Here is a 14,040-nt window from a genome sequence, read left to right on the forward strand (position 1 = left end):
TCAATCTATACATCTCTATATGGGCATATACATACATACATATATACACATAGATAAATATATATGTGGTATTAAACTGAAAGCTATCAAGGCTATAAATGAATTCTGTGTTATGTTATCCTAGCTTATCCTGTTCTATCCCACTCTATTGAATAAGCATTTATTAAGTACTTATTATACACAAGGCCCTTTGCTAGATACTCAAGATTCAACATTATAACCTAAAAAAAAGAAAGAAAAAACTGAATCAAGAAAATGGTATTATTCTAGGCAATTAAAAGACAAGAGCAGTGCTAATGTGACCTTATACTAAACCAAACTCAAAATTTATGTTGTACTGATCATGTTTATTCTTCCATGAGGCTACAATTTGGACCTGCTAAAGAAACTATATCTGATTTCTTGAACGAGTTCATGCACATCCTCTCTGGACCAGACGTTGTGCTGCAGCACATAAACTTATCTAGCAACAGATTTGTCTGAATTTTTCTATGCTCCTTCAGAACTGTTCTGGGCCTTTTCTTATGAAGCTGCTGAAAAGTCCATTAGAAGGAGCTTTAGGCCATGAAACACTAAGTTCTTCTCATCTTAATCTTCGAAGGCTATAGACTTCTCTGCTGTCCTCTGCTCCTTCAATCAATCAATAAGCATTTATTATGATCCTACTATGTGCCAGCACTGTGTTACACACCAAGAATACAAATACAAAGAATGACACAATCTTTACTCTCAAGGCGCCTCCATTCTAACAAAGAAGACAAGTCGATATACAAATCCATGTAGAATATAAAAAGAATAAATACAAAGAAATACACAAGGTCATTTGGGGGGAGAACACTAGCAGTTAGGGTATCAGAAAAGGTTTCATGTAGAACAAGGTTGTTAACCTTCTTTTGTGTCTCCTGGACTCCTTTGGCAATCTGGTGAAGCCTATGGGCTCCTCAGAATGTTATTAAATACATAAAATAAAATATGTAAAACAAAGGAAATATATTTAAAAATTTCAAAATATTTTTCAAAAAGTTCATCGACCCCTGGTTAAGAATTATTGATATAGAAGGTGGTATTTGAGCCTTGTGTTGAAAGAAGTGAGAAAGTATATGAAGTGGTGAGGAAGGAATGTGTTCCAGACATGGGGGATGACTACTGCAAAGGCATAGAGATGGGAGATGGGATGCTGTGCTGGTAAGCAAAATGGGCTCTTAGCACTTAGTTCAACCAAGTGCCCTTGAAGAGTTTGGCTTTTGTTTCCTTTGAGTAATTCAGTGAATTTCATTGAGCCTTACTAGGTGCTAAGCCCCAGGTCCAAACCCCTATTAGGTGTAAAATCTATGTGGGTGTGGATTGGCAACTAAGGTAGGGCCCAAGGTGGGGCTAACTCAGGGGAGGGCCTAGTTTACACATGAGTTTGAGTGATAGGTTTGGGACATCAGAGGCTTTTAGACCACGTGCGTTTAAGTCACCTCCTTGTGACAATTTTAGGTCACGTGGGTGAGTCGCATGTGTGACTCACCCCTGACCCTGAAAAAGATATAAAACCAGGGGTTGGCTTTCTATTCTTGGGAGCTCTTACCCACAGCAATGGTGGCTCACGTGACTCTGGGCCAGCCCCTTTCATGAGCTCCCAGGCTGAACCTAGACGTTGGTAACTATGAATCTGTATTGGGTCTGTCTGTCGATGTTTGTACTTTGTTTGTATTTTGCTCTGAAGTTCAGGGTGCTGGCCTTTTCCCCTGAACTAAGTGAATGATATTTGTGTGCTGAATTAAAGTAAACTTGTCAACCCCTTAACGTTGCTTTCCTTACTAAAGCAGATCAAAAGAACCTGTGCTTTTGCAGTGTGTTGGCAGCTTTCTGGGTGCTGGTTGTTGGTGGATCTTACACCCCCACAGAAGCTGCTAGCCGGATTGTTGAAACAGATGCTGTGTATGAGGAACAAAGAGGGCACCAGTTTGGGGGGATAACAAAGTTCTAGATGTAAAGCAATGTCCAATGAAGCTCAAAAGATAGATTGGAGCCAGGCTGGAAAGGGCTTTAAAAGCTAAAAAGAAGATACTATATTTTATCCTAGAGGAAATAGGGAGCCATTGAAGCTGGTTGAAGCAGAGTGATGATGTGGTCAGATCTCTGTTTAAGAAAAATAACTATCAAACGTATGGACAATGCACTGGAACAGAGAGAGATAAAGCAAAACAGAAAGCTGTTTCAATAATCTAAGTAAAATGTGATGAGGTGGCGGCGGTGTGAGTAAAGATTAGGGGTCTGGTATGGGAGATCTTGGGGAAATATAAATGGCAATATCTGGCAACTGATTGGATATGTAGGGCAAGTAGAAAATGAGGAATTGAGGATAATACCAAGGTCATGAACCTGGAAGACTCAAAGAATGGCAGTGTCTTTGACAGAAATAAGTTTTAAAGAGGGGTAGGTTTGGGGAAAAGCCTAATGAGTTCTGTTTTGGACATGATGAGTTTACTACATCCCTGGACAGCTAGTTTAAAGGTCCAGTAGGCAATTGGCAATATGGGACTAGAGCTCAGAGGATACACTGGGAAGTAAATATAGATCGATGAGTTATCTGAACAAAGTTGATAATTAAATCCATGAAAGGCGATGAAATCACCAAGAGAGAATTTTTAAAAACGAAGAGGCCCCAGAAAAGAACTTTGGGGATGTAGAGGAGGTGGATGAACCTTAGTATTGTGAATCTGTAAGGGAAACACATTCTCCTGAGATAAAGTAACCTCAGAAGTCAAAGAAACTGAGCTACGAGGTTGTATAAATAGAAATCTTTGGGCTGTATTTTATTCATTTCCTTAACAACAACAACAGGATGAGCTTGGCTGATTTCATCCTGAAGGAGGCTCCACTAATTTAGATATTCATTGACAACACAGGATATTCTCATAGGACTAACCACCAAGAAGTGTATTTTCCACAGGAACAAACCAGATTTTTATTAAGTTTTGTGTCCCCAAGGCTTGGAAACCTCCCTCATTTCCATTCTTTGGCAGACTGCTGCTAATCGGATATGTATTCTAAGTTGGCCTATAAAAAACCCTGGCTATACTCTAAGAAGCTCAAGCTAACCATCACAAAGCAGTCTTCCTTGGTGCACTAATAAACTTTTTCTTTCAGTCTGGCTACTTGCTTTTGATCCTGTCACTCAGAACTCATGGTTAACAACATTATCCCTGGGTTGTCATGGAATCCAGGCTAGGCACCAGGAATAAGGAACACTTATAGTTAGGGATTAAGGGTTAAATATGAAAGATAATCCAGAGCAAAGGATGCTGAGAAGTGGATAAATAAGTAGAAGAGCTAGGACAGAGTAGTGTTATAAAAAACCCAAAGAGCTGTCAAGGGCAAAACACACACACACACACACACACACACACACACACACACACAGTTAACAGTGTTTTTATGTGGACAATGTAGGAAAAAATATTGATTGTACATCAGGCAAATACTTAAGTACTTCCTGATTTTTCTGACTCACAATGGCCAATTCATCACAGTTATCCCACAATTTTTATCATTATCCAAATCAGCCTGGTCCCATTCAAGGGCAGTCACTGTGGTCCACCTAACTGAGCACTGCCAACAATAGCTGAAAAGCTATTGCCCTTACCACAAAGACATCTATAATAGCAGTAGGGCTAACAAGAAAGCCAAACGGAAGAATAGGAAGAGAAAAAGAATATATGCAGAGGACAAAGGGGTGAGATAACAAGAAATAGATATTCATAATATAAGTAATAAGCAACAACCCTCCCCCGAAAAAAGGTTAGCACAGTAACTACCAGATTCTTACCTTCTCCAGTCTTTTACAGAAGGCTTCAAATTTACCAAATATGTACATTTCTGAAACCTCAAATGTTTTTTCCCCCAAGGCTTCCAAAATCTGCTTTCTTGTTTTATGAAAAGACTTCTGATATTCCTTGAAAAGGAAAATGCAATCCTATAAGAAAAGTATAAAAGTAAAACTGGTGAGCCTTTTATATAAGTTTCCCTACAGATTCTCTCCTGTCATTTAAAAACAAGATGTCATAAGTCAACTCATCCCCTGCAGAGTCCTCTCTGCTAAAATTTATTATTTTTAAACTCTCTGTCCATATGAGGAAAAAAATATTCTGTTTTAACCTTTTACTCATTTCCTCTTCATCTCTATTTTTGCATTATTATATGAAACTATGATCATTAAATGAGTCCATATATACCCTCTAAGCTGATCAAAGTCTCCAAGAGACCGAGGACTTAAGACCACAGTGCTAACCTGACACCCACCCAGTGGTCCTCCACATGTCTGAAGTTTATAGCACCTGGATACACTATGAAGCTGTTGAAAGCTTCTTGGATAGATTCCAGTCCCAATCTAAACTACCCAAAAGCAGTCTCAGGTGAAAAAAAGAACAATTTGGGAAAAATAAATTTTTGCTATGATTTCCAAAAATTATACAATAGTAAATTTTTTTTTTTGCTTTTTGGCAGGGCAATTGGGGTTAAGTGACTTGCCCAAGGTCACACAGCTAGTACATGTGTCAAGTGTCTGAGGCCGGATTTGAACTCAGGTCCTCCTGACTCCAGGGCCGGTGCTCTACTCACTGCGCCATCTAGCTGCCCCATAAAACTTTTTAAGATAGAATAATATAGCACAAAGAGAGGGAGAGTATAGGGAGATTCAAGCCAGTGGGATTTTAGTCTATCTCTATCCCTCACTTTGTCACTTAACCTTTGTTTCCTCTTTTTTTGAGTGTGATTGGATAGGACTAGATTGGATTTAATGAAGAGAGTGTTTATTTTTTCTCAGCTTCTTTTTAATAAATGAGGGGTTTTAGTACCTAATTAACATTGTGGAAAACAAGAATTCTAGAAAGAATAACTACTTTTTTTTACTATAATGCTTATGATACTATGTTATTAAGTATATGTTTATTTTTCATGAAGCAAAATTAAGAAAGCAATTCCTTAAGTGTTTGGCAGCTCACAAAAAATGTAAAGAAAAAATGTCAAAAATAAATAGAATGAGTAGATTTATAATTAATGCATAAATAAACTTCACTTTTAAATTTCAGATATAATTTTAGGTAATAATTTTACAATCAAATCAAGTTATATATACATGTACATATATATATATATGTATATATATATATGTATATATATATGTATATATATATATGTATATATATATATATATAAAACAAATGCTAATGTTCCAAAAACAGAATGACTTCAGAACTGTAAAGAACACTTAAAAAAATTAAATTATCTCACTTTTTTTGTTTTTTTCCTCATAGCCATGATGATGGGCAGGTAAGAAGAGTTCAGGCCGCAGTAATTTGATGCAGAGACACAATCTCTTGTATTTTTTTATGGAGGAAAAAAGAATGTATTGCTAGGGAGGGCCAGATTCATGTTTATTTCAAATTCCTGTGAAAGATTCTTTATAAATAGCACCTCAAATTCTATCTAAGAAAGTAAGTGTTCCAGAGACTAGTTGGGTCTGGAAAGGCTTCATGCAGAATATGGTGACTGAAGAGAGGGATTCTGTGAAGCAGACATCAAAAGGAAAGTTTTCCAAACATGGACATTAAGGGTGGGGTACTGAGTGTAAGGAACACAAAAAAGGCTAATCTGGCCTGATAATAAAGTGTAGGAGGGGAGCACTGCCCAATGAGAACAGAAAGGTAGATTGGGACCAGGTTTTATATTGGGACCAGGACTTTAAAAGCTAAAGACAAAAGTTTGTAGTTTATTCTAAAGGCAACAGGAAGCCACTGGAGTAGGGTAGTGACATGGTCAGATCTATAACTGAGGAAAATTACTTTGGCAGCGACATAGAGGATAAACTAGAACGGTTAGAGACTCAAGGCAAGGAGTCCGGTGAGGAAGCTGTCCAATGGTGATGAAGACTGGAACTAAGGTGGTAGCAATGTGAATGAAAAGATGAGGTCAGATACGAGAAACATTTTGCAAGTAAATGGCAAGTTTTGGCAACTAAGTGGATATGTGTGGAGAGTCAAGGATAATGCCAAGAATACAAAACTGAGGAAAAACAGAGGTACCTTTAACAGAAATAAGCAAGTTTGGAAGAGGAAAGGGAGAAAGATGAGTTAGTATAGTCCTAGACAAGTTGAATTTAAGATGTCTCTGGAATATCCAGTTTGAAATAAAAGCCTTAATGCTTCATCAGAATAGTAACTCTATACAGTTCTCTTCCTGTCCTGATGCTTTAATTAACCTATCCTATTGCCACACAAATAACCAGTGTGCCAATAATTCTGAAATAGGCACACTTCAATTTCTACCATTTAACCTGACAGATTTTTCTAATTCCCATTCTTCTTTCCTATCTGATCATATCTAAGTTTCTCAAGATGTCAAATTATTTTCCATTATTTATTCTCAAATACTTTTTACTTATATTTCCAGGTCTATAACTAACAACGTTTGTGTTTAATATAAAGATACTAAACTTCAAAAGTTGGAGAACAGGAGTTAAAATGTAAAAGGAAATTTACCCCAAGAGTCCAAGTTAGTAGAGGGATAGAGAACATCTCAATTCTAAATCATCAAACTGGTTTATGACTCCAGTAAGAAGAAAGTATTTGGCAATCCCTAAGTTTCACCTAGTACTTTCAGGTTTGGACTGAATTTCTGTGATACCAATCAAGAGGTTTGGAATTAGGGGAGCCTCTCTCCTAATCCTTGAACATTCCCGCACTGTCAGCACCATCTAGTTATAGCATTGCCACAATGCCACAATCTCTTCTCCATTTCCATAACTACGTTCCGAATGGTCATTTACACTTTATAAACCACTGTCATTTTTACTTCACTGACTACCAAAAACTTCCAAAAGGTTTTTTACACTCAAAAAATAAAGGTGGTAATAAAAGCAATGGTGGGGATTATATTATATCCTGAAATCATTTAAAGGCAAATTGTTTTAAATAGAGAGCTTACCAAACATATATAACTTAATTTTCATATCATTCAGTTTAGTGTTTACTTCAAGCATAGAGAAAAAACACAGTAAAGAAATGGGTAATAAAATTTAGTTTATGAAAATATATTCATACCAACCTGAATTTTTTTTAATACAACTGGTGTTTCTTGTTCCCATACATGATATAACCCTCCATCAGTAATATACGCTTTACATGCCGTCACCATTTGATTTGTAACCTAAAAACAAATAGTAGCTACCAATTAAAAATGGATATAATTTATAGATGTTTATAAGAATCATAAACAGCATGTACAGAGTGAAGACTGGCATGTTTATCAAATCTCAAAATACTAGAATGAATGGGGCACCTTTGAAACCTGAGTTCAGTATGTTCAAAATAAAAATAAATACATCATTCAGGAAGTTAATAACTATATAGAAGCCATTATCTCCAAAAGATATATAGACTAAAAATATAAAAATTCCAGATAGGTACGACTAAATGAGTGAATGACAAAACCACAATGAACCACCAAGGAGTGATAGGTGGTTTTTAAGGGAATATTCATAACTTGTAAGGTTGACACTAAAAATAATAATGTTCTTCCACCAAATGTCCTTGTTAGAGATAGAACATTAAGCTAGATGAAATATAGATCTGACCCAAAAAAGCACATGTGATCATTTGAAACTTTCCAACTAATCAAATTCTAATCTATATTATCATTTTTATCACTGTAATTACAATCCCAGGCATATTTTATCCTATTTCCTAGTAAAGGTAATTTTTTACAATACAATACAATATTCTAAAGATTTGAAAAGTCATTTGCAAAGCAAGATCCATCCCAGTTAATGAAGATCTAAAAACAGGCATTTTCTAATGGGAGAAAGTCTTCCTCCTATAAGACTACCAGCAACAACACCTCAAAAACTCTCATTCAGCAATCATTATCAATTTGAATAAGGCTGTGCTTTTGAAATACAAGTGTGAGATGATATACAATTGGTTATGAGTCACTTTGGAGAGCACTGTAGACTAGGGAGGGCACTGTACAGGCTAACAAGAAGCCAAAGGTCATGTTCCAAACTACACCAGGAGAAGTCATCACATTATGCAAATGTTCACTGGAAATACAGAGGTGAAGGCAATCACTGAGATTTACTTAGTGCAGTGCACTGTCTGATTATGCACTCAGCATCAAAGAAACAGAGGTGAAGGCAATCACTGAGATTTACTTAGTGCAGTGCACTGTCTGATTATGCACTCAGCATCAAAGAAATAGAGAACTAAATTAAAGTAGCCAATAAGTAATAAACAAAATACAACAAATACATATTAAGTCTTTGCTACATTAAGAGCACTGCTAGGAATTATTTATATAAAGAAAAAAACTAGGCAGTTCTTATTCTTAAAGAGTTTATACTCTACAAATCTTTGAGAGGCTATCAGTGAAATTGGACATGTCACCCTACTCCTCTTGGTTTCAGCTTATTCATTCGGAAAATAAGGGGAGGGGCTTTGACCCATGGGACCATTTATTGGATATAATGTGACTTTTGGACAACTTATCCTAGAATGACCATGCCTTTTGGGACTGAGACCTAGGGGCTCCTCTTAACTAGTGTCAAAAGAGCAGTAAGTCAGGACTATTTGAGCCACCATACAATACAGAAAATGACAGATGTTCACAGAGTGGAAAATCATGCCCAATCTGTGCCCATGTCTAAAAGACTGGAATGGACAAAGTAGTACACTAGATCCTGGATAATATCACAGTTTGATTCAAATAACGGAGTCCACATTAAAGTTAAAAGGAACCCAATGAGTACCCATATGAAGATGACAATCCCTGCCAATCGATACCAGCAAGAAGGTGAATATTCCAAGGTGCTTGCCATCACCTCAACCTTTGTATAAGAAGTATGAATCTTGAGCTCTAGAAAGCTATGAAAGAAGGAATTCATCTAATTTCCATGCTAGAAGTCAGCCAAGTCCGACTTATTATTTCTACCTCTACACATTCATCTCTTCAATAACTTGATCACCAACCTAGTTGAGGTTTCACTGCCTCTTGCCTGGACTCAGTTCCTTAACTAATCTCCATGTCTCCAGTCTCTTTCTTTCTCTAATCCATCCTCCACACAGTTACAAAAATAATCTACCTGTAGCACAGTCCCATGCGTCCCTTGTAAATTCTTCGTAATCCAGCTTCTGATCTCATATTCAACTGAAACTACTCTCTCCAGTTATCAATGAGCTCTTAATTGCTAAATCTTTTTATCACTCCTTCTTGACCTCTCTGCAGTCTTTAACACTGTTGATAACCCTCTTCTCCTGAGCAGCCGCCCTCCTGAGCACCAGATTTTTGTGACACTGTTTGCTCTTGGTTCTTCTTCTATTTGACCACTCATTTCCATTTTGCAAGATCTTCATCCAATTGTGTATGTGTGTGCCCCCAAACATCAGGATAATGAGAGGGGATTATTTATATATTGAGACATGTCAAGAATAATTTGCTATCTGTATTCCAATCAATCACTACAGGATACTATGGCTCAGGAACAAAATGTTTTTTAATTGTTAAATGAACTAAGCTTCAATGTGCAACTACAATGCAAGTACTAAATGAGAAGGAAACTATCTTGCTGGAGTGCACATCCTATTTCCCTGACACATTGAGATTTATGATTTTGAGGAAACTTGTAATACAAATAGATGAAAGCTATTAATTTCCTTCTTAAGTTACATATATATGATATTCTTCATAAACTTACCTTTATAAAGAGTGAGGTCATTCTTTCTGAAGTATTATAGTACCTTGAAACACTATGAATCATTCTGATAGCATTAATCAAATTTTGTATTCCATGAGCCATGGAAACCTAAAATTTAAATTTTGAAGTAAATTACATATTCCTAGTATTTTAGTCACAGAATAGCAGCTACATATATGATGAATTTTCACATTATGCAACGAATTTAGATTTATGTCACAGTTTGTCAGAAAAAAAGCTTCTTTAACTCACCCAGCTGAATAAAAAGATAAACCAGTTCATGGAATTATTATAGAAATAATATTCAATTTATGTGCATTAACTATAACAAACACACTAATATTCTGGTGAAATTATGGAAGTACATGATACATGTTTTCCTAACAAAAAAAGACTAATTTTGCTTATGCTGGTGTATGTATATACTCATAGACTTAGAGCTAGAATGGATCTTAGAAGTTAACTAGTCCAATCCTCTCATTTTACAGATGATAAAACTGAGAGGTCAAATAATTTGCCCAAAGTCACACAAACATCATTAAGATAGGATTTGAACTCAGATTCTCAGTACTTTCCACTGACCCATTATGAATTTTCGGGTTCTCAAATTTACCAACCTATATTCTCTGAATACTATTACTACGTCAGTTTGGCTTTTCATTATTTAAGTGATTAAACAAATTACATATGATATATTTTATTATCATGCTCTTCTTCATGATGGTCAAACACGCATTTCCATGGGCCACATGTGGCCCACAACACTGCAGACTGTGACCTAAATCTGATTAAAATGTAACTGGGAAATATGAATATAATAAATAAAAATATAATAATAGGTAATATTACATTTTAAAACTAAGTCAATATGCAGGACTACACTACAAATTAGTAGCTATTATTTCCATTTCAAATTTGACACCACTGCTCTTCAACATTCTGGAATACGGAATTATTCAGAATAAATAATTCTTGATTTCTACTAGCTTATATTCTTTAAAAAAAAATCAGAGTCTTAAAATATCTAAATCTGCCTAACATTTAAACTTTATGATAAAATTCAATCAGAGAATTTTTGAAGTAGAAAGACATTGGAGATCATCTAGCCTCACTCACTCATTTTTCGGATGAGAAAACTGGGGGGCACAGGGGGCTTAAATGACTTACATCCACATAGCTTTATGTGGCAGAAATAGAACTAGACTCTTTGTGAACACCTTCCTTGATGCCACTTTGCTTCTTTCATATAAAGAAATCTGGAAGATCAGACCACAGGCTTTACAACTCCTGATAGAGTTCTCCTAAAAGCAGCATGACTTGGTGGAAATATAGAGTTCATCCTGATTGGGGTTTTTAAGCAGAGGTTGGATGACAACATATTGGGGATGTTATAGAAAGCATTCTTGTTCACGTGTGAGTTTGGACTAGATGGCTTATGTGCTACGTTATAGCTCTTAGATTCTGGGGGGGTGTCCCAACACCATAAATATCACTTTCTATCAGAGATAAGAAGCAGAATTCTATTGAAGCTCCTTTTAGGCTAGAGACTTTAGGAATTTTGCTACCCTATTTCCGACCTACTATGTGTAAGACCCTAAGGATACTAATACATGGTCTCTACTCACAAGGATATGATCAACTTGTGAAGAAAGTAATATTCCTGAGTACTTAAATGTTTGTTGAATTTAATAAAGGATATAGGCAGCCCCAACTTAAAAACAGATTGTGTTAAAAAAAATCTATTTTTGAGTCATTTGGAACTGGAAACACATGTTCCTATAGAACCAATATTAAACATGTGGTTAAGTTCTCAGGCCAGCTTCCAAAAGCCTATATAGGCCATAAGGTGCCTAATATATACAGTGTACTACATAAATAGTACTAAAGAATTTGACTGCTATTGGTCATAATGTTTCCATGTCTAACTGTCAGGGATACAAATAAATCTCCCTGCCAAGGTAAAATAAGAACTCTTCAGTTCCATGTTACTCGTTCCCATGACCTGCAGGGATAGAAACAACAATTAGGAGGGAGGGGTCTGAGATAAAACTAAGGAAGTAAGGAGTTGTGGGGAGCTGGGGATTCCTGACAATATAAACTCCCAGATACCTTTGTTGGTCTTTTATTCAATCATTCCTTCTGTTTCCTCTCCAACTTTCAGAAAAGTGCCCATATGCTTCCCTTTTGACTGCTACCACCTACTGTTTCTCACCTAGTACTTCTCTCCTTTCCTGGTCCACTTCAGAATTGAGGAAGTCTCATAAACTCTGGAGTGAAAAGCAAGACAGGACAGTTCTCTATGTGGTAGAGGGGTAGAGGTAAGAGAAAGGTTAGGGAAGCCACTACCTAAATAAAATTTATGTAGTATTTTAAGGTATACAAAGCACTGTACATATGTTAATACATTTGATTCTCACAACAACCCTGTGAAATAGATATGGTGCTATTATGACATCTATTTTACAGAAGGAAAAAAATGAAGCTGGAAGAGGTTAAGTGACTTGACTTATGTTAGCAAGTATCAGAGCTGGGATTCGAAGTCCAGTCTTCCTGTCTCCAGCTCCAGGATTCTTAAAGCACAGGAAGAGGACAAGGTAATTGTTGTTCTCTCTTTCTACTATGATACCATCAGTTCTCTGTCACTTTACTTAGAATCTTAGAGCTAAAAGGAGCTTTGGAAGTCATCTAGTAGCCCAGGACATTCCATTGTATGAATCTCTCATACAATAGTTCACCATCCAGTCTCTGCCTAAAAGCCAGCCAGTCCTGGCCATACAAACTTCACCTGGAACTAACCTCAGTGAAAGAACCAGAAAAGAGGGAAGAGGAGAGAAAGAACAGAAGAAAATCCAAGCAGTGAGATTAGGGAAGTTATGTTAGTTCTTTGGGGCCACCAGAAGTTCTGGAGAAAAATATTTGTCAAGAACTGTCTTTAAAAGCCAGGATATGCCACATCCCCATATTTCTTGTAGCCTAAGATAGAAGTATAAATAATTAGAAATATCAGATACAAAACTTCACCAACATTAATTACCGGTGACTGTTTACTACATCACTATAAATTAACAAGACTAATTTTTTTACCTGTGGTTTATAGAAATCAGTTTCTCCTTTCATATGTTGTCCTTTCAATCTGCTATCAAATCCTCTTGGTTCTTTTTCCATGATATTATTTAAAGTTCTCCTAGTCTATCATTTTTTATTACCACTTTATTTTTTTACCATAGTTTTATTGATATCTTTACTTTTTATATTCTCATAGTTTTCCTCAGTATCTTTCTACCTCCCTCTCCCAGAGAGATATCCTATATGACAAATAGTATTTGTTTGTAGTTTTCAACACTTACTTTTCTAAGATTTTGAGTTCTAAATTATCCTCCCTCCCTCCACTCCCCACTCCGCAAGACGGCACGCAATCTGATATAGACTATACATGTACAATCATATTAAACATATGTCCACATTAAACATGTTGTAAAAGAAGAATCAGAACAAGAGAGAAAAAGCACATATAGCTCTTTCACTGGATATGGAAAGTACATTCCATCATGAGTCTTTTGGAATTGTCTAAGATCATCACACTGCTCAGAAGAGCTAAGTCTAAGAAAGTCAGTCTTCACACAATGTTTCTATTGCTGAATACAATGTTCTCCTGGTTCTGCTCACTTCATTCAACATCAGTTCATGTAAGTCCAGGTTTTTCTGAAATCATCCTCCTCACCATTTCTTATTAAACAATAGCATTCCATTATATTCATATGGTACAACTTATCCAGCCATTCCCCAACCGACGGGCATCCCCTCAATTTCCAATTCTTGGCCACCACAAAAAGAGCTACGGTAAATATTTTTGTACATGTATGTCCTTTTCCCTTTTTTTGATCTCTGGATACAGACCTAGAAGTGGTATTGCTGAGTCAAAGGGTATGCCCAGTTTGATTGTCCTTTGGGCATAGTTCCAAATTGATCTCCAGAATGGTTTGGATCAGTTCACAACTACACCAAAAATGCATTAGTGTTAAAATTTTCCCACATCTCTGACATTTATCGTTTTCCTGTTTTGTCATGTTAGCCAGTCTAATAAATGTGCTGTGGTATCTCAAGAGTTGTTTTAATTTGCATTTCTCTAATCAATAGGGCTTTAGAGCATCTTTATATGACTATAGTTTTAATTCCTTCATCAGGAAAAATACTTGTTCATATCATTTGACCACTTGTCAATTGGAGAATGACTTGTATTCTTATAAATTCGACTATGGTCTCTATATATTTGAGGCGTTTATCAGAGACACTGCCTGTAAAAA

The 14,040-nt window shown here is 36.2% G+C and overlaps 1 protein-coding gene across 1 annotated transcript in view; it reads right to left on the reverse strand.

Moving 5' to 3' along the window:
- DNAH8 (dynein axonemal heavy chain 8) overlaps positions 1–14,040 on the reverse strand; it is a 504,073-nt gene that overhangs the window by 432,357 nt on the left and 57,676 nt on the right. Inside the window, exons 9-11 of the mRNA XM_036768363.1 lie at positions 9,737–9,844; positions 7,093–7,194; positions 3,818–3,964 (exon numbers count right to left, since the gene is read on the reverse strand). Coding sequence (XP_036624258.1) covers positions 3,818–3,964; positions 7,093–7,194; positions 9,737–9,844 — 357 coding nt within the window. The remainder of the gene's footprint in view (positions 1–3,817; positions 3,965–7,092; positions 7,195–9,736; positions 9,845–14,040) is intronic.

Source organism: Trichosurus vulpecula, chromosome 7 (genome assembly GCF_011100635.1).
Source record: "Trichosurus vulpecula isolate mTriVul1 chromosome 7, mTriVul1.pri, whole genome shotgun sequence".
NCBI classification, from domain to species: domain Eukaryota; kingdom Metazoa; phylum Chordata; class Mammalia; order Diprotodontia; family Phalangeridae; genus Trichosurus; species Trichosurus vulpecula.